At 38.7% G+C, this 25,036-nt stretch overlaps 1 protein-coding gene across 2 annotated transcripts; it reads left to right on the top strand.

Moving 5' to 3' along the window:
* Positions 1–25,024, top strand: smc4 (structural maintenance of chromosomes 4). Of its 2 annotated transcripts, XM_036556417.1 has the most exons (24): positions 1–190; positions 2,281–2,428; positions 3,338–3,531; positions 4,791–4,982; positions 6,096–6,272; positions 7,867–8,031; positions 10,642–10,769; positions 14,018–14,158; positions 14,500–14,650; positions 17,230–17,394; positions 17,941–18,174; positions 18,398–18,583; positions 18,682–18,843; positions 19,385–19,610; positions 19,700–19,779; positions 19,867–20,019; positions 20,256–20,382; positions 20,614–20,803; positions 20,920–21,064; positions 21,280–21,453; positions 21,536–21,718; positions 22,433–22,665; positions 22,867–23,050; positions 24,679–25,024. In XM_036556417.1, exons 2-24 carry the CDS (start codon positions 2,290–2,292, stop codon positions 24,841–24,843), a joined length of 3,894 nt encoding a protein of 1,297 aa, XP_036412310.1. In that variant the 5' UTR covers positions 1–190; positions 2,281–2,289; the 3' UTR covers positions 24,844–25,024. The 2 variants fall into 2 exon arrangements, with proteins under 2 accessions (XP_036412310.1, XP_036412311.1); XM_036556418.1 differs by lacking the exon at positions 1–190 and having other exon boundaries at positions 1,888–2,428.
* The last annotated feature ends 12 nt before the right edge of the window (positions 25,025–25,036 follow it).

Below are 25,036 nucleotides of genomic sequence, written 5' to 3'. Positions count from 1 at the left end.
GTAACGAATTTAGGCGCCAGTTTTCAAGTTGGGTTTTCGTCTCCTTGGCGGCTCGAGGAAAATAAAACGGGCAGAATTTTTTGTCATTTGCGCTGTAAAGGATTTAAACGGCCGCGGGTTTCGATTAAGGAGACACATTTGGATACGCATCGCCTGAAAGAGCTAGAATATTAGTCTCGGAGAGTGAAAGGTAAGCGTTTTCAAACTGCACTACGGAGATGAAGTCGGCTTCCTATTCGCCAGCTCTGCATTCGAATTTTCCCGTTCCACCTTAAATGCCGTAGCAGTTACATTCGGGCGCCTGAGGCACCCGAATGTAACTGCTGCATCATTTAAGGTGGAACGGGAAAATTCGAATAACAAGCTCCGTCAAGTTGCTTTGGTTATCCCCAACCAGCTAAGCAGTTTTCAGACAATCGAGTCCGCTTTAAAACAAAAGCTAGACTGTTATTTGCAGTTTGTCGTCCAGTTGAAAACTATTTAGCCGCGTTTGAAGGTGTATATAAGCGAAATTTAACCGTCTAAGTTACGACGTCGTTAGCTAACCTAATGACTCAACTAGTCAGGTTAAGCTAACGTTAATCATTCTAACATTCATCAACAAACCCGGTTATCGGTGAGAAGTTAACGTAGGGATTTTAACGTCAGCTGTCTTAAATGGTAGATTCCCAAAATCGCACCTAACGTAGGCAGGTTAGGGAACGTTTGGCAACATTATAAACATTTTAAACACGTCGATGTAGGTTAGCGTTATATTTCAGCGACCAAAGAAGATGAGAAGTGAGCTAAAAAAGCGAAAGAAGCTTCAACCAGTAAAAATGATTCCCGAAGATAACTTAGTTATAGTAACTTAGCCAAGTTAATCTGGTAAACCTGCAGCCGTGTGGTCTCTGCTGGTTCTGTGGTATTGGACAGTGCACCAGCTTAGGTTTAAGGGGGAAAACAAGTTTCGTACTGCCAACCCAAAGACCTGCACCAGCTCACAGAATAAACCGAATTACCAAAATAAGCATTTCTAGCTAAGCTAGTTAACTGCTGCGTACTTTGACATGTAGCCAAGTCCTGTTTTTTTAATATGATAAGATGCTAACCTAGGTTAACTAGTTAGCTAGGTTAGCTTTTCAGGTCATGTAACGTTAGCTCGGTAAACACTTCAAAAGATGGTTCTCCAGTAAAGGCAATGGTTCTGTTTAGAACCATGAGTTCTGTATAGAGCTATTTTATGCTTAAACAGTTCTTCAAGCTGACGGTGAATGTGCTGTGTATGGTTCTAATATAGAACCTTTTATAGCTCCAAAAAAAGGGGGTTCTGCTGTTGTATACGAGCTTGACACCGTAACAGCAGAAGAATCCTGTTTGGTGGTATGTAGAACCGTATAACTTAACACGTTCTCCATCAGTCTGAACTACCATTCACCATGCAAAGAACCATTTGGAGCTCATGGTTCTAAACAGAACCCTTGACGAACCATCTTTTTTTAAGAGTGTGCCTTTTTCCTGAGAAGATGCAGGCTAGGTCAACTAACCTAGCTAGCTTTTCTGGTCTTGTAGCTCGGTAGGTTTGTCACCACTCGGTCAACAAATCAAATTTAAAACGTTAATTGCTGGCATGTAACAGTGCGGGACACCTAAAGGAACTAATAGCAGGTTTCTTTGTTTCTGAATCAGCGGTTAACGCGGCGAATGTTGTCAGCTGTAGGTCTGGCAGCATCAGATTGCCGTTTGTGTCCCGTAACTTAGTTCGTTGTTGACAGAGAGAGAAACGTCACCATTTTTTTCCATCGTCGTGCTGTGGCAACTTGACGCTTTGTGTGTGAGCAGCGAAACTTTGGTGTTTAGGAGCTTAGCTGGCCACCGTGCAACACTAAACCATATTTTACGGATGGGGAGGGGAATTCGCTACTTTCTGAATCACTTTCGCCAGAGTGCGTTATATACATTTTTTATTTTTTAGCCTATATAAATTGGGGCGCTTAGCATGAAGACGGCAGGCGTGCATGTCATGGTTTATTACGCGTTTAAACTTTTTTTTTAATACTACCAGTGTTTCGAGGGCAAGCACTGACAACAAAGACACAAGTCTAAGTCTGGCTCATGCACTACATGGCAAAAAAACACGACCTATGGATGCGTTTGATGACGGGGGGTAACGTTGAGCCAGAAGAGCCCCTTTTCTTTAAGTCCAGAGGGGAGACGATGAAGGATGGATGAGCACCGGCTCCGCTGGACCGAGTGAGGCCGTTGGATCTATTGCTGACCCTTGTCCAATTTCTTCTTCAGAGCTTAATCATGCCAGCAAAAACGACAAAGAGCTCCACTGCTGCTAAGCCACGAGGGAAAGGGTCGCAGGATGACTCCGACGAGGAGATGCACCACGTCCCCCCTAAAGAAACCCACTCGGATGACCAGGACCCTCCACTGACTAAGGGTAAGAGACAAAGGGTAGTAAACGGGGCAGCTTAGTGGAGAAGCTTTGACTTGCTTGTAGCTCTTTGGTACCAATCGTGTGACTTTTACCCAGCGTGTCGTTCACTTTCGGAGGCTTGTTGAGTTTATATGTGGCTGAAGCAGCGGCTGCGAAATGTTGATCAGTCGTGTTGACACTGACGTTTTGGAGAGATTTTGTTTTTATTATCGTAATTAGTATTATTACCGCAGCGTGGTTTGACTTGGTAGCTGAGAAAATGCGTTTGAGTCACTGATTAGTTTGAAATGAAGTTGGGACTGTACTGGTATGAATTTCAGATGCACTGCTTTCCTTTTTCGTGTAACCTTTTATCTGTCTGTCTTTTGTCCGATTTGGGGGGAAAATGACTCAAAATTGCCAGCTAGCAGGCTGCTAACTTTTTACCGTACCTTTTTAATGCACTAAACAACTTAACCAAACGATACAAGCTGTTTTTCCCCACCGACTGTGCCCTGAATAAGACTCTTATGAAAACTTTAGTAAAGCTTCTGTGTTTATATTGTTTTCGCCTATAGACACCGATAGACACAAGTCGCAGTAGTTTTCAACGACAGCACATAACAACGGTATTTTTCTCCCTTTATCCTCAATGTGCTGACGCCTGAGAGAGTGTTATCCAACTCTTTCAACGTGAATAGTACCCAGGCTGAAAGTTGCGCCCTTTCCCACCCGGTCTTTGTTCTTCCTCTCTGAGCACAGAGCTTATGTTTTTGTTTGTTTGTTTGTTTTTGTTTTTGTTTTTCCTTGCTCCAGCTCCCCTCCCCCACTCCTTTATAACTCCACCTGAATTGAAAGGCTTCGTGGAATAAAAGTTGAACTTTTTTTTCTTTCTTTCTTTCTTTTTTCCCCCCTTCTTTTCTTGTGCTCCAGATGCAGCTCCCGGGGAGCCTGCCGAGGCGGTGGTGGATAATCGAAGTTTGGAGGAGATCCTCGGTAGCATCCCTCCACCCCCGCCCCCAGCGATGACCAATGAACCAGGCGCTCCTCGTCTGATGATCACTCACATCGTGAATCGAAATTTCAAATCGTACGCAGGGGAGCAGATTCTGGGGCCTTTCCACAAGGTAAAGGAAGCAAGCTCACTTCAGGGAAGATTTTGGTTTCATATCCATTCTGCCTGTTTTTATATGAGCAGACGTGATGGACATTAAGCTAAAATAGTAATGGTGGGGGAGGGTGAAATGGGTGGGTGACATCACAATATTTAGTCATTTTCATCAATACATTATTATTATTTTTTTTATTATTATCGATCACACTTTATTAGGATGGTCCCCTATAGATGATATACAAATACTTGAATTGTTAACAAACTTTCTGGTGATACTGATTATCAACAACATTAAGGTTGGGGTTAGGTTTTAGAGTAGGTGTAGGTTTTGCTTTAGGGTTAGGGTTAGATTTAATAGAATCCTTCACACACAACTTCAAGTTCAGTTGCATTTAATAATTATTTAGTTGCATGTTAGTTAAAGATAGACTGAGCCTCTACAAAGCATTTACAGTGGACCATCCAAATAAAGTGTTACTTTTTTTTTCCCTGCAATTTAGAAAAAAGTTGTAACAGACAAAATACACCAGTGTAGAAGAAGTGATATAATTTAAAATCCTATGAAAAACTGGGTGCAACCATTTTTTGTTCAATTTAAATTAGTATTGTTTGCCAAAAAAAAGAAAACAAACTAAAATAAATTAATAAAATAAAATAATAGCATAATGGACTCCTGTTTAGCTGCCTGTTACTATAGTGTTCATAGTTGTTTACAGGCTCTCTATAGTTGTGTATTGTTCAGTGTTGTAGAAGTAATCTCACTCAAAAAAGCATATTGTGAGACCGTTTACTAAGATAACGATGGCATTGTCATATTGAACACACCTAATTAGTAATAGTTTCATTACATTGTAAATATGATTCTTTTTATGACTTGACAGTGACACTAGGCCCACGATCAGCCTGCACAGCAGAAGTGTTTGTTGTTTTTTTTTATTACTTAATCATCCTTTTTTCCTCAACCTCCATGTTGGTTGTAAAGATTTATACTTTTCAAACTTTTATCATTCTTACAGTAGTGGTGATGTTCTGGTGCATGTGGATTTTTCTCCTCTTTCCTTTTTTTAAAATCTGTAGGGCTTCCCCATTAACTTAAGTGCTTATGGGTCACTTCTTTAAATTACACTAATTTACTGTACTAGCAGGTAAACAGTATTTGAGTGTACGTTTTAGACACGTGAGTGCCACATACTGTCCTGGAATAATTGTCCTCGTCGCAGTTGTGGAGCACATGAATTTAACCCTTTCTCTTTTTTCTTTCTTACCTTCCAGCGCTTTTCCTGCATCATTGGTCCAAATGGCAGTGGGAAGTCCAATGTGATCGACTCCATGCTCTTTGTATTTGGATACAGAGCTCAAAAAATCAGATCCAAGAAGCTGTCAGTCTTAATTCACAGCTCTGACGGACACAAAGACATCCAGAGTTGCACTGTAGAGGTGCATTTTCAGAAGATCATCGACAAGGTAAAATTGTGTATGTTTATTGTAACACGTCACTGTGCTTTGCTCTTAGAAATGGTGTAGCTGATAAGTAGGTGTTGGGGGGGTTTGTAGTGTGACTACTCATTTCTGTACTTTTAAAGTGAAGTGTATTTTGTGTTTTCAAATGCAGAAAGGTCATGACAGTGTTGGATTGCTGTAAATGAAGTTGCATACAACTACAGAGATTAGCTTTGGTTGCTGTTTTTTTTTATTATTATTTATTTATTTATTTATTTATTTATTTTTGTTTTGTTTTGGTTTATTTCTCTTAATGGAATCGCTCAGGTTATGGCACACTGAAATTCCTAAAATATATTTTTGTAGCATATTGCAAATCCCTAAAATGTATATTTAGTAATCACTAAACTAAATTACTAGTAATTTATTTTTTCTTCTTGGGCACTGATGTGTTCTTTGCCCCACTAGTCACACTAGTATGAGATGCTGGTAATTTAATTCTATATATATTTTCTGTGTTTTGCATTAAGTTAGTTTGGATGCACAACTTCTGTATTAAAATGTTTTTCATAAATGTGCAGTCCTGTTTCCATGATGTGTTTTATGAAAAATACTTTTTGATTTTAATGGTGAGTTATTATTTATGAGGGTAGTGAGAGCTGATGTATTTTGTAGACTGTAATTTTGTAGGCACAAACATTTCTGTGCATTGTCATTGTCTGTGTTGTACTGTTTTATGCTTGTAGCTGGGGAAAAGTACACTGCTTACTGATTTGTAGCAGTGTTGGTGTGCATTTGTTCACTGGTGCCACTTTTACACTTTAACACCACATTACCTTTTCGGTGGTGGTGGTGGTGATTTTTATTATTATTATTATTATTATTATTTATTTCTACCGGTGCCACACTAGGATCCCCATCTCCACTTCAGTACATTTAGTCTAGATGCCACTGCTGTGTTGCACACTGTCATGGAGAGTGATCAAAGGCAGAGAGTGGCTTTTTATTGTAGAGATTCCTGTACTTTTACCTTTTTAAATGCAGCTGGACTAATTATTTGGGCTGTTTGCTGTGTGAGTGTGCTCTGTGTGCTGAGGAGTTAAGCTGGTTTGTTTGTGCACCTCCCCCCCATTTCAGGAAGGAGATGACTACGATGTCATCCCCAACAGCAAGTTCTATGTTTCAAGAACTGCCGGTAAAGATAATTCCTCAGCCTACCACATCAGTGGCAAAAAGGCGACTTTCAAAGACGTTGGAACTTTGCTCCGTAGCCATGGCATTGACCTTGACCACAACCGATTCCTTATTCTGCAGGTAATGAATATTTTCTTCTTTTGAGCCTTTTTAAGTAGGTTTTTTTTGTAGGGTTTTTGTGTAATGCATGTCATCATTTCCACTGGCCTTTCTTGTCCTCTGCATAGACATCAAAGCAAAGTAATAAAATTAGGGCATGGTATTATTTATGTGGAGCTGCAACCAAATAAAACCAGTGGACACTTGACACCAGTCCTTAGACTGCTATAGCAGCGCATCATGGTTTTCAACATTGCAGAAAAGGTGCAAACCATAATTTGCTGCTTTAGAGTTTTAAGGGGATTGCATAATCGGAGCCAAACTGGACTTGAGGAAAAGGTCATTCAGAGTCTGTAGCAGACACAACAGACACATTATCTGAGCTGTCAAAAAAAGGTCAGGGTTCAGCATTTGCCTTCTCCACTTTAGCAGCACGTAAATATTGGTGTGTGAGAAAATGCAGTCTAACCCCAATATTACTTGTGCTGCTTCAGTGAGGCAGGGTCAAGCATCATTTTTTTTTCTTTTTTTTTATATGTTTGTATCTTTTGAATATTATTTTTGTCATTATCATTATTTGCACAGCTATTATTAAATTTTTTTTCATACGTTTATTTTTAGGAATTTAGGCCACTGAGGTAGCACCAAGATTAAATGTGTTCACTTCTGTTGAGCTAGTCCTAGAAAACTAACCTGCAGGTATTGCAATTTGTCTCCTGATCTTTATGCTGGTGTGCTGCTTGTTGAATGACTGATGTGGCTAAATGGGGTTATTGTTATGTCTGTTTATACCTACATTTTATCACGAGTTACATTGATATTTCATCTGTGTTGGATGTAGGTGTAAACAAAAGTAATATGCTTTCTTGTGATGTCCTGCTTCCATATGGTAAAATTGTATGTTATTGTATAAAACTGACTATAAAATACATTCTAGCAGTTTGCATTATGCCTGATTCTGTATCATCTGTTATTTCATTGTTTGTCCTCTTTCCTTTTTATTTTTTATTTATTTATTTATTTTCCTTCTCCCCCACTCCTCATCTCCTGCTCTGGAAAACACTCACTACCTTCACAAAGCAGAAGTCAAAGTTAATCGGCTGAGAAAGTGGTGCACTTGCTGCTTGATGAATTTATTTTTTATTTTTTTAAATTATTTTTTTATTTTATTTTAATTTTTTTAAAGCAACATTTGTTGTGAGCCTGTCTGTCCTTGAATTGAGTTTTGCGGACATATGTTCAGTATTAAGGTATACCAAGTTAAGCTTTACCTAGTGTGTCTTTTCTGCTGTGGTATTTACAGAAAGCAGATCACTCACAGTCCTACTACACAAGCCTGGTATATCTTATGTAAAACAGAAGGTGTGGTTATGCATGTATGGCAGTGAAGAAAGGGAAAAAAGATTAAAAACTTTAGATGATGTGGTTTATACCAGGTTCCCAGTTTTTGGCTAATTTGCAGAAATAAATGTTTAGTTTTGTTTATATGAAAATGCTCATTATGCAGTATTAGCATATCGCAGTTTTTAATGCAGCAACAGTCTTTATCATTTATTATTATTATTATTATTATTATTACATTATATTATTTTGTGTGTGTGTGTGTCTTCATCAGGGGGAAGTGGAGCAAATTGCTATGATGAAGCCCAAAGGCCAGACAGAGCATGATGAAGGTATGCTGGAATACCTGGAGGACATTATTGGCTCCTGTCGACTCAAAGAGCCTATCAACACTTTATGCAGACGAGTTGAGCTACTCAATGAACAGAGAGGTGAAAAGGTGAGCTAAGAAACACCTCCTAAAACCTCTGAAGTTCCTACTAACTAAAATAAAAGGGCTCATGGTTCTTTCAGCTCTTGGAGCACAAAAACAGCAGAATATTTGTGGAAAAAAAGGTTTATCAGAGTTGCCAGCATTTAAAAGTTTAGCAGGTGGGACAGAAACCTTGAAATCTTGCTAGTATTTCAGTTAACTTGCTTTTACATCAGTTTACACCCTGTGGTGATTAAAATAGATTTTGTAGTTGTGGGGGAGGGGCTTTTTTATTTTTTTAAACCTAATATCAGTAGGTGTCAAATTGCTAAATATTGCTTTAGATGACTGACTCGTTACAGTACTTTCTCTGCAACAATAATGTTGCTTTATTTATTTATTTATTTATTTGATGACCAAATGAGTAGCGTAGTCTAATGGAGAATGCAGTGACATAGAAATGCAAATTCCTCATTCACATGCTTGTTTATGACCTCTGGCTGAAGCTGGTCACAGGCAGCTTGTGATTGTTGATCTTCAAAATTGAAAAACTATAGAAATGCTATAGAAAGTGACTGATAATTGAATCAGCTTTGCTTGGCTCTTCATATCATTGGGTCCCATTTCAACCTGTCTAATTGAATTAAAGGCATTGCTAAAGTAATAAGTTTTTATTTTGTTTTACTTATATCAAAATCAACAAAAACAAAGTTTTCTCCCACTCTTTGCAATCTTCTAATGGTTACAATAACAGGAGGACAGTTAGGATGACCAGTCCTACCTGTTTGATGTACATTGGGCAGCATTGAAATCATCAGAACGATTCACTTATGTAATACCTTTTACAAAGCATTTCTTAGATGAATGACAGGCAAAACTGATTTAATGGCAAAATATTATTATTATTATTATTATTATGGATTTTTTGCGGGGGGGCGCTGGTCTTATCTTGCTAGACTTTTCTTTTCACTACTGTTGGTGTCTGAATGGTTTAGTAGAATTTAAGTAAGTAAAATGCTGTCAACATAGTGGCCTTTAAAAAAGGGGCAATGTGGTCAATGGAAAAACAAATTGTGATAAATCTTATTAACAGTAAGTTGTGAGACTATAAAAATGTTTTGAACTTTGAATCTATATAACTACAGTGTATGTGGGTGACTTGTATACTAAATAAGTATTTCTTTTCGGGACAACTAAGCTCAGCGGTTTGCTTTCACAATTTTTAGAAAATGTTAATTGTGTGCATTTTGTGGTGGTTGAGTGTATGAATGGATAAAAATAACCTAGTGTTGGGTAACTGGGGCAAATGGATACACTAATGCTGAATTTAACATACCTTAGCACATCCAAAGTGGTCATTTCTTGTTTAAGTTAAATGGTGGTGTGATTTCTGTGCTTCCAAAACGGTCATTAATTCCAGTTAAGGATTAGATTTTGAGCCTGATTTGCTGTCTGTGGATTAAGGTTTTTCTAAAGTTGTTTTCAGGTAAGACTAACATTCCTTCTTAAATAGTTAGAACGGTAAGTACTGAGCTCTTAGACCCCTGCAATGAAAACCCTATTTTGAGGTTGCCCTTGTTTATTTTGGGACCAAGAGCATTTATTCAGTTGCATTGTTTGATTTATGTGATTATATTGTGTATACAGTCATTGCTACGTTTTGCTGATGCTGCTTTCTTAGCTTATTTATTTTGGCTGAAGTTCTCAGCTCAGGGGTATCTTTTCCCTCTTTAAATGTCAGCTTCTTTCTCAAAGATCAAGCATAAAAGGAAGGGACAGGGAGGACTCGTACTACATATGTCGTCATTTATGGCTTTTTATTTGTATTTCTGAAGGTTCCAGTTGAAAGTGCCTTGAGTGACACTGCACAATTCATACAGTCTTGCTCAGCTTTGCCAGCAAGAGCTCCTCATTCTTTCCTCCCGCACCCTGCCAAGAACAATCGCAAAACATACAGCAATAAAGAAACTGAGTGATGCTGAGATTTGTGTTTTTAATTATTTTTAATTACAATGAGGCAGTCCTACTAGCGTTCTTGGTTAGCAGGCAGGGGTGGTAGTGCTGTGAGGTTTGTCTGGTGGATAAATAAGAGGGGTTTTTGTTTGTTTGTTTGTTTGTTTGTTTTTTTTAAATACTGACCTTGGTGTATACTCAGCTTTGCTTGTTCTATTCAGCAAGTAAGCCAAGCCTATACAGGACACAGGGAAAAAGAATTGTACATAAGGTGAAAAATATATTTGAAGTGACTGGATAAGTGGCTAGAAACTAGAATACTGCTTACAACAAAGGATTCAGTCTGTTTAATTAAGTAAGCCAAGGTGGCTTTAAGATAGGGTAATGACAGTCACATAAGAACTGCTGTGATGAAGGTGTAATCGTAATTTTTATATGTATTTGTGAATTGCTCCAGTGCTTTTTTTGCTTTTTTTTTGGTTGGTGTTTTAAATCAGGAGACCTGAAATCCATGTCGGTTTTAGCCCCCATGAAGCTTCATCAAACTATAAATAAGCTGGTCAATTTGATTCCTATGCTGTTTTTAACAGTAACACTTAATAAACATATCAATCCTTGTGTGACGTTAGGATATAATTAAATGCAAGTGATCTAAACAAGTCACACTTTCTTCTGAATTTGCAGCTGAATCGTGTGAAGCTGGTGGAGAAGGAGAAGAATGCCCTGGAGGGTGAGAAGAACAAAGCGGTCGAATTTCTCACTTTGGAGAATGACATGTTCAAGAAGAGGAGCCAACTCTGCCAGTTCTATGTGTAAGGGCACTATGTCACTCTCATCACACTGTCAGTATAATTGCGTGTAGGTTGGAATGAAACTTTTCAGCCTCTTCCCCTTCTGGAACAACAAAGTTAACAGTAAAATTAAATCTTTTACAAAATAAAAATGAACCCTTGCACTGACATTGTATTTTGGGAGTTATGGGAGTTTTCCTTTTGCTGAATAGGTGGTAGATTGGTGATATTGGTTCACTGCAAATTTATACAGCAAAATCCATGAAAAATTATGAATGCGCTGTGAATGTTAAGTCAAATTTTCCCCATCCCCCATTACTGCTTTTATGTTTTAGGTTTCATTTAAATTTAGTGATTGTGACTAACCACATGCTTTTTGCTTGAACTCTGAGCTGAAACAACTGGTTCAGCTACTCATCAGCTTGACTAGTTGACACATTAGGTCAGGTGTGCTAGGCTAGAACAAAAAGTGTGCTGGCTTGTGAATTGGTGGTTTGATTAATTTTTGCAAGCGAGGTGTGGTGGTTTTTATCTATCTAGCGATCTATCTGTCTGTCTTATTGGTTGCACAGCCACAGCTCATCGTTTAGGATAAGAATAGTCTGGCAGTAATGGTCTCATGCTGCTGTAAGCATTAAAACAGCACACTTGTTGCTTATTTGCTGCTGTGTGGCCTTTACAATGTTGCTGTTGCAGAAGGCTGCAATAAGGCTGCTTTACACATGTGTATCTGTTTTTGAGCATCCTGACCAATCAGAGCTCCAGAGCAGTGTTTCTGTGGGTGGTTTGAAGAATCATGGGGAATTAATTTATTTTTTTTTTTTGGGTCAAAATAATGCAGATCAATGTTGAACCATGTCACATTGATTGACCAGCACATTTTAAGTATATTGCAACTGCAATCTGTAGAAAAATAATCACAATGCTAGTATTTTGTCCATATTGTGCAGTCTTGGTAGCTGTACATCCTTGGGTTGTTTTTATGAACTGTAAATTGTAATTGCACAACTTTTGGAGAATATTGTTTTTCTGCAGGTTTTTACATGTTATTTTGCTGTCTTGTTCTATAGCTCCTAGAAGCAAACAAAATACTAAATTTAGAAACAATTAACTGAAATGAGTCTGAAAGCTGGAAAGACTTTTGATTCTTATAATTGAACTATTCATTTAACTAAAACTTCTATCTAGCTATTGTGTGAACCTAGCAGGGATATAGATGTGTGGCTAGTTTCATGTGTGGTTTAAAGAGGGGTCCGCTGTGAGAAAATGAAAACACCTCTGATAGACCCCGTAACCCCAAACGTTCAATACTTTATCAAGTACGAACTCTTGCAGGTCCATATGTGTTGCTGTGTCACACATTGTGCATCTGGCCTTTATGAAGGGGCCAGATGGACAACGCATTTTATTTTAATGGCCCATATCAAAAGGTTAATATTAGGCTTTAAAGCTTTTAGTCGTGTGATCTCAAGGATGTAGAAAACTGCTCTCATGCATGGCCAGGATTACAATAATGGAACAACTGACATGAACACTGAAGCCACTGAAGTTTAATATGATAATGGAGAGGCAGTCTGTATACTGTTGTACAAGCAACTGGTGTTAATTTGTTCCTCACAAAGCTGTGGTGAGCTTTTGAAGCATACATTAGATTGATTTAACAGGCTGTGCCATGATTCATTTTTCCTGGACTTGGGTTTCAGATTGTAAGCAGTTTCAAGTTCCACCTGAGAGCAGAGCCATCCATCAGCAGGCCTGACAGCACATACAAATGCCATATCCTCTTAGAGTGCATGGCTACAGTCACAGAGATTGAGATTCTGCCATTAAACTGACCTCAAATATGACCTAAATTTGAAAATTGACACATTTTGTGTTTTGTTTACATTTGTAATGATATGTGTGGTTCTGTGAAAAATATGAGCACATTAGAGAGGCAGGAAAAAAGTTAATGATGAGCAGGATTAAAACATGACTATATTAAGTTTGGGTTTGATTGAATGACCAGAGATGGTTTGAGAAAAAAATGTTACAACAGAAGTTGCTTAGCTGTTGTTTGTTTATTATTATTATTATTATTATTATTATGTGTTTATACAGCTTACTTTAACTACTGAACTAGCCTAGGCTGAAGCTTCGCCACTAATGCAGTCTTTAAATGTTTTTTCTGCTATTCTGCTGAAGCTTATTTTGCCTGTTTTTTATATATATATATATATATATATATATATATATATATATATATATATATATATATATATATATATATCATGTCAAATAGATGGGTAATGTAATTTTAAACTTTGTAATAAAAGAAGCTGAACTTTTCCCCTTCTGTTTTTCTTTCTACTGAAAGTTGACCCACCTAAAATCTGAGCTACAGACTGGATGTCAGATGGTGTCTCTTCAGTGATATGTGCCGTAAAAATATTTTTATAAAAAAAAATAATACAAAGAGCATCTACGATTTTTGGCTTTCAGCAGCAAATTGTAAGCATATGGCATTATGTTTATGATCATATGTTAATTTGCTATGATTGTATATTAATTTGATGGGAGCTTTCACAAAAGAGCACCAACACTTTGCATTTATTTCATGCATTTACTGAATAATTAGCCTTACAGTTTGGGCGTGTAAATTCTGACAGAAAAATCGAAGTATACCCCATGAGAATAACTTGTTAAGCAATAAGACAGGTGCAGTTAATTGAGACTAGCGGCACAAAATAATGCTGTTAATTGTGTTTCAAATATTTTAATGCTTTGACAGCCCTGTTATAAACATGTAGGATGTGGTGCTGTCTTTTTCATGGGTGGAGTGTTTTAATGAGATTTAAGTATTTTGTTCTAACCATTGTTACCCATCATAACTTCATCGTTTTGGTATTTTTAGACAGTTGGTGTCTTAGCATTCCTGCTCAATGAACTTTTTATTTGATTCATGATTTCTCAAAATAAGTAATGATGTGGTGAAGCATCAAATATGAACCCAAATATTGGTTTGTGTCCACAAAACAAAGTTAACTTATTTTTTTTGTAATTATTTGTTTTTGGGAAAATAGCAAATTAAAGTGTGTGTGTGTGTGTGTGTGTGAGAGTGAGTGTGTGTGTGTGTGTGAGAGTGAGAGAGACACATCACTACCTTTTAATTGTACTATTAGTTGGTGCTTTTTTAGGTAACTAGTAAAAACTAAAACAACTTTTGTTTTTTTGGTCTGTACTGATTTGTCTCCTGTGTTGTTTTTAAATGCATGTGTTGGTTTTGTCAGGCATGATCTGCAGCAGCGTGTGGCTGAAAAGGAAGCAGAGAAACAACAGATCCAGGAGGACACCAAGGGACTGACTGAAAAAAGCAACCAGCTCGCAGAGGAAATGAAGGGGAAGAACGAGGCCCTGAAGAATGTGGAGAAGTAAGAAAGAAGGCCTAACTCATTTAAACTTGCAGGGGTGGTGTTTGGTGGTTTTGTTTATTTTTTATTTATTTAGTTATTTATTTTGGAGGGGCGGGGCTGGGAGATGTATGTTGGAGGCTGCACAGTGCGTCTATATTTTGTTGGTATATCAGTTGGCTGTCATTGTCCCTGTCTCTCAGTATTGTGTCTTTTGGATTCCCAGAGCTAAGAGGAGCATGAGTGATACTGCCTATCCTGTACGCTTATTACCCCGCCCTCCTCTTTCTCTGAAATGGCAATTTAGGGACATTCAGAGCTCAGGTTTCTCAGCTCAGTGAACTGTTGTGTTGTCTACCCAGGAAATTGGGCAAGCTGACTAAGTTCATTGAGAACCAAAAGGAGAAGTTCACCCAGCTGGACCTCCAGGATGTTGAGGTGCGCGAGAAGCTCAAGCACACCAAAAACAAGACCAAGAAACTGCATAAACAGCTACAGAAGGACAAGGAGAAGGTGTGTTGAGCAGTGACTGAACATGAAGTTTATACTGTATAGTATAATTATTCAAAAAATATTTGTTGTATGTGCGATATAGTTGCTCTGACGTGAACCTTGTATCTTGAAAATGGTAAGCAACGTTTTTGAGTTGCACAGAAGTTGTTGCAGGCAAATTACAACATGCAACTAGTTGCATGAAAGTTTCACCATGTAAAGATAACCTTAAATATTATTATTATTATTATTATTATTATTTAATTATTTAAATTATGGTTAAATTAATTGATTAGGTTACATTGAATTCATTTTACCATCATACAAACCCACTGTCTTACAATTAGTTAATTCAGTTCACTAATTCAGTTAAACAAAATGCCAAAGATCCACCAAGTCAGCAATAGTGCCTTGCAAGTAATGTTTGTTACCTAGTTTTCATGATTTGTTACAACCCTACTTTCAATATAAGTAACAGTTTTAATCCAAGTAATTTTAGACAGACTCTATTGGTCCAATCATAAAACTGGGTTTTCAAACTATGCCAAATAATGAAAAATGAGAAAAATGGAGATATAAGATTTTGTTTTGATAGTAGCAATGCAGTGTTTTGTTAATTTTTTGTTGTTGTGTTACCTGCTATACTTACATTGAACTGGGTTCCAGCACATCTGCTTAGTGTTTTTAAGAATTTCTCTTGATTTCTCTTAAATCAAGAACTATCTTACAATAACCTTTAACTGCGCACATGGGCTGTTCACAGAAACATTTTAGCATTTGTAGATGCATGAGTAAGGAACAATTTGCAATTTGGTTGTAAAAGTTAAATTCAATCAGTCCCGTAAAGAGTTCTCATGAGAATAGTCTTATAGGCTGCCATTAATAGACAATGATACAGTGTATTTTAAAATAAGCACCGTTTGCCTGACACGTCCGTTTTACGATATTTATTTTGCGGCCAAGCCAAACAAAAACAAGAACCATTGCAATATAATTTTCTAGAACATATAAAAACATAGGCCAGTTTTAATGGACAGCATTTCAGCATTTTAAGAGTGTTTAAACAAACTCTTTATTTCTCTTCCACACTACATAAATTAATGTTTGCATCAGCATCGCTGTCAAAGAAGTACACAAATTTCAAGAAACTTTTTTTTTTTTTGTCCTACATACTTTTGGTGCCACAGTTAATCATTTTATAGGTAGTCTTAATAACGTCAGGTTTTTGTCCGATCCACAAAGTTTCCATAGGATAACTTGACAGTAATTACTCCCTGGAGATGCCTTTACTTAAACTTTGCCAATGTAGTGCAAAATTAATGTTTATGACCACATGCAATCAGTTTTACGACTCATGGCTACTACTGAATTCTATGCTGCTGGCTTTTCAGTGATGGTCCCTCTGATGTGCCACTTGAGGGAGATTACACAGGCTTACACCATTGAACTCGGCTTTCCCAAAACCTTAACAGTTCTCCTGGCTTATTTTCAGCTTGTTTGAAAGTGTCTTGCGTTTGCTGTCTTTCTCCTGTTCCTCTCCCTCCTGCATCAGCCTCCGTAAAGCCAAAATAATCTGGTGGTAATAAATGGGAGTGAGATTTTGGGGGAAGAGAAGTCGGGGGGGGTGCGGTCGTAGGGGCAGGGCAGTCCAGCTCTCTGGGGTGCAGTGTTCTGCAGCATGCCTGTGAAGTATAGCTTTGTGTAACAATTGCAGCAGTTTCCCTTTTCACCCGCAAATTAACCCTATAGTAAAGGCCCTGCTCACTTTCTCCCTCTTCTTTGCCATGGATGGCACGGCAGGAAACCTGGGTTTACACAGCTGTCTGGCACCTATGATCTGAGAGACGCAGCATCAGGCTGTGCTTTTTGAACGATTTTTATTTGTTTTTCCCTCCCAATTTAGTCATAGCCAATTCCCAATGTGGTAGTAGATCTCTGCATTGCGTTTTCTAACATTTGAAACTGTGTGTGTGTGTGAGAGGGAGAGATTTTTTTTTATTATTTATTTTTGGACCATGTGTGAAAGCTGCGCTTGTCATCATCCTGCAATTTTAGCTGATTGTTAATTGTCAAATAAATAATCGAGACTTAATTTAATTTCAATTTTTTTTTCCAAATGAATGAGAGTAAAAGCCTGAAGTGGCCAAATTAAGTGTTTAGCTATCTCGTGTTGAGCTGTCAATACTTAGTGGTTCCCAACCTGCAACAGACACTGGTTGAGCTCAAATAAACAAACATTACACATCACTGCCCTTTTCTGCTTTCTTCTGTTTAGATGTGTTTGCGTTTCAGTTGCACTGAGGCACCTAATTCACATTCTGTTTAATGCAATGTAAGCATATAATTGTGAAAGTTAACAAACTAACATAGTTGCAGTCAGTTTAAGTAATTGCCATTAGATGATTATGGAATAATTGTAATGGGCCTAGTCAAGGCTTACCAAACTCTGCTTGAAGTAGGTGTAAATGTCTCACTTGCATTCATACACACATTTTGAAAATTAGCATGAAATGATGAGAGTGGAAGGAAGTTGATGCTTTCCTCTTTATATCGTATCATTCTTGAATAAGCTTTGGCTCTCCTTGTTTCCCTATGGTTAGCTGGAAGAGGTAAGAAATGTTCCTGCCAGCAGTGAGAAGATCATTACGGAGGCCTCTGCACAGAAGGAGGAGCTAGAGAAGCAGAAAGTGAAGGAGGAGGAGGCTCTGGCCCAGGTGATGGAGAGCCTTAAAGAGGAGACCAGCGGCTTGCAGCTGGAAAAAGAGGTTTGCCACACTTCCGTCAACAGTACATGATACTTTTATGACTGTAACCTGAGCTGCTTGCTGAGAAGAATGTTACAGTGAAGTGGATTTGCTAAGTAGTTAGTGACATCTGGGTTTATTTCCTTTTGTCCCTGGAAACTCTTGAAAGCTTTTGAATTTGGGAAAATCAAAATGAGACCTTGAAGGTTTAAAGGAATTAAATAAAGGTTTTTGTAAATGTTAGTTTGACCCCAAAGTAAATTATTAATTTTAGATTAGCTGTAATGGTGTATATTTAAGTTATTTATTTAGCAGTATATTTAAATTCAGTGCTTTATTTTCTTACTTACTGTGGTCAAAATTTGATTTGATTTTTGGTTATTTTTTTATTAATACTTTGAATCTGCGGAGGTTTTTCTAATTTAATTTTCACCAATTTTTCATACTCTGTTGAAATTGTTATACATCTGTTAGCTGTGTTAAGTTCTGTATCTTTGCTTACACAAGTTCTTGTTGGGCTGAGAGTTTGGTAAGAGATGAGTGTTATCTCCCTCATTCTATCTATAGCAAAAAGAGAAGGAGCTTCTGGAGCTGAGTAAGGCAGTGAATGAGACACGCTCTCAGATGGATGTGGCTCAGTCAGAGCTGGACATCTACCTTAGCCAGCACAATACAGCAGTATTACAGCTCAACCAGGCCAAAGAGACCCTACAGGGCACTGCTGACACACTACGTGAGAGGAGAGCTGCCATCAAAGAGCTGCAGGTTAAAATACCGAAATGTGAGCAGGAGCTCAAGAAGGTATGTCTGCCTGGATGTTGTATTTGTCTTGTCTGTGTTTCATAAATGCTGAGTAAAGAGTGTTGCAGAAAATGGTGTTGGCTGTGATATGGCTGGCCGGCTGTCGGTTAAACCATACCCTTTAGAGATGCAGCACCCCTTAGCAACTGACTCATAAAGGCCTTGTACATATTTAATTTCCAAAACAAGATGTCTTAAGTAATCCAGAGTTGAATGTGTGCAGGATGAACAGGAGCTGGAACAGATCTCTGAGCAGGATGGGCAGGCCCGGGCAATGGTCAGTGACATGAGACAGAAGGTCGAGGAGGCAAAAAGCTTTCTGTCCTCTAACCGCAGCCGAGGCAAAGTGCTGGATGCCCTCATGCAGCAGAAACGGAGTGGCAAGATCCCTGGTGTCCTGGGACGCCTGGTAAGATGCTGCACCCAGATAATGTTTGTCTGTTTAAAATGAAATACTGGCTTTCTAACATAACTGAGGGTTTTTTGTTTTTGTTTTTCCCACTCCAGGGTGACTTGGGGGCCATTGATGAGAAGTATGATGTTGCCATCTCTTCAAGCTGTGGCTCACTTGATAACATCTTGGTGGACACCATTGACACAGCCCAGAAATGTGTCACCTTCCTCAAGGCCCAGAATATTGGCGTGGCCACTTTCATTGCTCTAGATAAGGTGCTAACAAATGAACATATGTGTGAAATGTGTGGGCTGTGCTATTAAAAAAAGATGGTTCTTCAAGGGGTCTTTCGCATAGACAGTTGTTCTATATGGAACCATGAACACTTCCAGAATCATTTGTATGTGTGTATGTATTGTTATAGATAATTCTATATAAAAAACCCTTTTTCACAATTTTGTAAAAAAGGGTTTTCAAAACGGTTCTGTATAGAACCATCTACAACACATTCTTTATCAATCTGAAGAACCTGTTCACAGCACAAAGAACCCTTTAATTATGCAAAGGTTCTTTGACTGTTTGATTCTATATTGAACCATTTTACTTTTACTAAAGAACTCTTGAAGAACTTTTAGGTTTAAGTTCTTTTAAGTGTGTAATGAAACATTGAAATATTGAATCTTACTCAGTTTTTATGAATATAATTACTGTGATCACATGTTAACATTTTATTTTATTTGGTTTATTTCATGTTTATTTATTTATCCAACCTGTAGTCTAGAACATCAGACTAAGCATTGTTTCCTATTTTGGTAGATGAAAGTCTGGGAAAAAAGCATGGGTGCCATCTCTACGCCAGAAAACATTCCCCGGTTGTTCGATATAGTAAAGGTGAAGGATGAAGCCATCCGGCCCGCATTCTACTTTGCTCTGAGAGACACACTGGTGGCTAAAGACTTGGAGCAAGCCACTAGAGTGGCCTTCCAAAAAGATAAACGCTGGAGAGTGGTTACTCTGCAGGGACAGATCATCGAACAGGCTGGTACGATCCTTTTATTTAAACTGATTGTATCACAGAAGTCACTGTTTTTCTTTATTCGCTCGTATGCACACTTTTATCCTTTTTCTCAGGCACTATGACTGGAGGAGGAGGGCGTGTAATGAAAGGCAGAATGGGCTCTTCTATTGGCACTGAAGTCACACAGGAACAGGTGAGATCACAAACCCACTTCCATCTGTTCCACATTAGACCACAGCTTTGGAGACCATCGTATTTCTGACTCTGTGTGTTTATGTAGCTGGATCGTATGGAGAGTTCCCTGAAAGAGAAGGTGGTGCAGCTGCAGGACTGGCAGCAAAGGAAACAGCAGCTTGAGGAGAAGGTGCACAAACAGAGACGGGAGCTCAGAGACATGAAGAACACATTGGAGAAATACACAGCCAGCATTCAGGTCAGCCAGAATACACACCTCAAAGGGCTCTCTGAATGCCTTGACAGTTGTAAAAAGAAGCATGGCTATTTGTACTCCATCTCAGCATCTCTATGGAAAATGGCATCTCATGCAAATCTGTATACAAAGCGATTTGGTATAAAATGTGTAGTATTGCCCTGTGAGTCCTATTGAACCAATGGTCATACCATTACGATGAGTGACGAATACAATGTGGGCCATTTTCTTCTCTGTAGAGCCTTGAAGAGCAAGAAATTCACCTGAAGTCTCAGATGAAGGACTTGGAAGCTAATGTTATTGCAGCTGCCCCAGACAAGGCTAAGCAAAAACAAATGGAGAAGAGTCTGGATGCCTTCAAGAAAAGTAAGAAGCTTAAATTTATGTGCTTGCATAATTAATTCTTTAGCTCAACCTTAAGACAGCTGTTGCAGCACTAATAGTGTCCTGTCTGCTGATACTCACCAAATACTCACATAATTAGATGATGAGTTGGGGTGGGATGGAGATGCCAAACTGTACTGTGGCTCTCCAAGACAGTCATTTGTCAGGAGGTTTGGCATTCTAACAGCTGAAACCCTGTTTTGTCTCTCAAAGACTTTGAGGCTGCCTCCAGCAAGGCAGGAAAGGTCGAGGCTGAGGTGAAACGACTCCACACCCTGATTGTGGACATCAACAGCCACAAGCTGAAGGCTCAGCAGGACAAACTGGATAAGGTCAACAAAGAACTAGATGAATGTTCCTCAGCCGTCACTAAAGCCCAAGTAGCCATCAAGACTGCGGGACGGTGAGTTAAATTGACTTTTAATAGTAACCAAATAAATGTACTTTTTTTTTTGTTTTTTTTTGGGGGTAAATGTATTCCAGCCAATTCAGCTGTCCATGTCTTGTCTTCCCCCACAGTAATCTGAAGAAGTCTGAGGATATAGTAGCGCGTCTAGAAGCCGAGATTGCGGAGAATGAGAAACTCATGGAGGAGCTTATGGAGGAGCTGAAGAAACTGGAAGATCAAGCAGGAGAGATCATGAAGACCTGCCAAGAGGCAGAGGTACATTGCTGTATTTGGGTCTAGAATTGATGAAAGCTGTGTTTAACCGCTTTGTTAGATGCTTTGGCCTGTGGCTGTATAACACGAGAACAGTGTTATACTTTAGAAGATTCTACTTATCGTTATTACTGTTTAATATTTTTCCATGGCTGCTGACCTTGGTTAACAGAAGCTAGCACTCCATTCACTGTTCCTGTGGTCTGCCTGATCTTTAGGAGGCACTGCCGGAGGTACAGGAAGAACATCGTGGGGTCTTGCAGGAGATCAAAGCCATTCAGGACCAGGAGCATTCTCTGCAGAAAGAGTCCCTGAACGTCCGTCTGAAAGTGGAGCAAATCGACACAGCCATTGCTGAGTGCCAGAATAAGATCAAACACTGGGAAAAAGAGGTGAGCAGTCAGATTTAGTTATCTTAATTCATAGATTTTTGGTTGTATCAAAATATAACTGGATTTGTCATTTCCTTTTCAGTCCACAAAGATCGCTCTGCATTCTATTGATGATAAACCAGCAGAAGAACTGCCTAAGTTGACCCCAGAAGAGCTGGAGGCCATCAAGAACCCAGATGTCATTAAAAATGAGATCGCTCTGCTGGAGGATCGCTGTGCCCAGATGAAGCCCAACCTAGGAGCTATAGCAGAGTTCAAGAAGAAGGTACATGAATGTTGTTTCGACTCGAATATTTTTGTTTCATTGAGTTTTATTTATTTCCTGAGAAGAAAGAAAAGTGCTATTCGGACAAGATTAGTTTTACGTAGAGGTTAAGTATTACCTGTTTCTCAGTGATTTTCTTTTTTGAATCTGGCAATTCAGTAATTTTTATGGACTGCTCCTGCATCATTAAAGATTCCAGCACTTTTTACTTACTATAAAACAAGCAGTAGGAATAACCCTTGGTTAAATTAGTAAATTAGTCCCGTACCAATTGCTTTGTCAGTAGATAGTCCATTATATCCTAATGTGGGAAAGTTTTCCTTTTTTTCTTAAGTATGGAGAAGAAGCATTTTCTTGTTCAGTTGCTTAAATGAAGCTAATATGTACTGTCCTACCCGAGTGTTTGTCTAATATTAAAACTGGTAAAATGACAATTTTGCTTTTATGCATTTGTGTTGACTGTTGGCTGATTCCCAAGCTAATGACAGTGCCAATGACACATTGCACTCAGTTAACACAGCTTGGTTTATGGTTAGAATAAAATTTTTTCATAAACTTTACAAGTGTGCTGTGGTAAAATTGTTACCCCACCTTCCCATGGAAAACTAACCCTGCCTGAATAGCACTTAAAGCTTATTTATGGACCCATTACTTTGACTAGGTTGCTACTGTCTCCTTCATCCTTAAACATCTTGTGTTTGTGTTCATGTCCAGGAGGAGCTGTATTTGCAGAGAGTGTCTGAACTGGATGAGATCACCACTCAGAGAGACAACTTCAAGCGGGGTTGTGAGGATCTGCGAAAGCAGAGGCTGAATGAGTTCATGGCTGGATTTAACATCATTACCAATAAACTGAAGGAGAACTACCAGATGTTGACACTAGGGGGTGATGCAGAGCTGGAGCTAGTGGACAGCCTGGACCCTTTTTCTGAGGGCATCATGTTCAGGTGAGAACACCCAGTGACACAAGCTGTAGTGAAAAATCAAAGAAAGTAACTTGCAACATGTTCATATTGAAGTTGGTTTTAGATGGACTGCATAACTGATATCTGCAATTTCTTTAAACCTTAAGAGATTTTGAGATTTTTCTCATGCATTGTTGGAATTGTGTGAGGTGAAGTTAACTGAAATCTCCTCTCCTTCCTCAGTGTGCGTCCTCCTAAGAAGAGCTGGAAGAAAATCTACAACTTGTCTGGAGGGGAAAAGACTCTGAGCTCTTTGGCTCTGGTCTTTGCTCTGCACCATTTTAAGCCCACACCTCTCTACTTTATGGATGAGATAGATGCTGCACTGGATTTCAAGAACGTGTCCATTGTGGCCTGCTACATTTATGTGAGTTATATTTTTGATCTTCCTCATCTGAGGAATGTTAATGTTACTGCTGTGCTACTTATTGGTTGCAAAGTATAGTAGGTTCTAGCCGTAAGTGTGAACGTTGGTGATTTTATGCTGTGTTTATATTGATTTACACTGATGTGGCATGAACACATTGCCACTCTTCTGTTAGCTGTTACAAGGGCATTTCATTGCGAAGGTCGAGTGAAATTAAATCTTGTTAATCCAACATCAATATATTTAATGCTTATTTAGTTATTTATGTATTTCAACATGGTATGCATCATTTAAGCAAATTTTCCGAAACACTGATAGTGATTAGGTTTAAGCTAAACAGATTCAAGATTTCGGGAGCACAGGTCATTCATTCACATGCAGTCAGCATTTTACCATCTTCCCACTTGGATTTATAGTTGACTTATAAATGAATGTTCTGTATGTTCAGTTGTAGACTCTAATTAAGCAAACTTCTTACTGCTTCTTACTACTGCTGCGGCATAAACTCAAACTATCTAATTAACCATTGCTCCACCTGTTTTCCGTTTTGTATTCTGATATTTTATACTAACACTGTTTGCTGTCCGGTGTTGACCAGAGGAGGATGGGTTCCCCTTTTGAGTCTTGGTTCCTCTCAAGGTTTCTTCCTCTTGCTCTTAGGGAGTTTTTCCTTGCCACTGTCGCCACTGGCGACACTCATGGGGGCTTGGACCCAGATTTTTCTGTAAAGCTGCTTTGTGACAACATCTGTTGTAAAAAGCGCTGTATAAATAAACTTTAACTTTGATTAAGAAACATTGCTCTAAGGCAGGGGGTGCCCAATCCTGGTCCTGGTGATTTACTGCTATAATTTTGATTTTCCCCATCCTGAAGACTTTAATTCTGTGGATGAGGTGTGTTAGATTAGGGTTGAAGCTAAACTCTAGGGTGGCAGATGTCCAGGACCAGGATTGGGTCTAAGGCTTTAGTTTCAGTTTTAGTAGGGTTGGGTTTTTCTCTCCGTTCAACTCATCCAAAAGATACTATGTGGAGCTCCACAGCCCAATGCTGGGGGGGCTTTGTACCCCTCTGGCCAACACTTGCCACTGAACATGGTGACCTTAGGCTAATGTGCAGCTGCTCCAGAGCACCCCATCCTGTTGGTCAGTGCTTTGCTATGGAGGTTGCTTAAAAGGGGGGCCTGGATACTATATATAATAATGTCTTCAGATCAAGTTCTAGGCTAAGTGTAGACTTCGGTGTAAATAATGTAAAGCAATGGTTACCTTGTCCACTTTTAACAATTCCGCTTCAGTGCTTTCCTTCCCACTGTTAATGCTATAATTTACTGAAACATGCTGTCTGGCTTTCACTTGACCAGGTGCTTAGTTTTCAGAAAAGACAACAGGCTTTTATGTAAAACACCACTGTCTGTCTAAAGAGATTTAGTTAAGCCTGTTCAGTTCCAATTTCGTTTCTGACGCATGAGGTCGAACAAGGAAAGGCTTGGTTACACACTCGTTTAAAAATGTGACTCCTAAAATGACAGTCCCAGTTTTATAGCTTTTTGTTGAAAGTCTCTAACACTCAGTACGACGGCCCCCTACATTTACTCTTCTTGATTTTTATTTATCTTTCTTACCTTCCAGGAACAAACCAAGAATGCTCAGTTCATCATCATTTCTCTGAGGAACAACATGTTTGAGATGGCTGACCGCCTGATAGGTATCTACAAGACCCACAACACCACTAAGAACGTGGGCATCAACCCCAAAACCATTGTCCTCAAGAATGTTGAAGTTGCATCAGGCTAAACTCACAAATGTGTACATTTCTAACTTGATGACTTTAAAGTTTTCTGTGTTTGTCTATTCAGATCTTTACTGTTTTTAAGGAGCCTTTAATTTCTGTTACTTTTTTTCTGTACTTTTCTCATTTAATTCCTCCTGTCTCCCTACTTCAAATGCTGCTGTTTATACAATTAAAGTTTATATAATGTACATAAAT

This window comes from Colossoma macropomum, unplaced genomic scaffold (genome assembly GCF_904425465.1).
Source record: "Colossoma macropomum unplaced genomic scaffold, Colossoma_macropomum, whole genome shotgun sequence".
Taxonomy (NCBI): domain Eukaryota; kingdom Metazoa; phylum Chordata; class Actinopteri; order Characiformes; family Serrasalmidae; genus Colossoma; species Colossoma macropomum.
The sequence above is the reverse complement of the archived record's forward strand: the minus strand, read 5'-3'. Positions and strand labels throughout refer to the sequence as shown.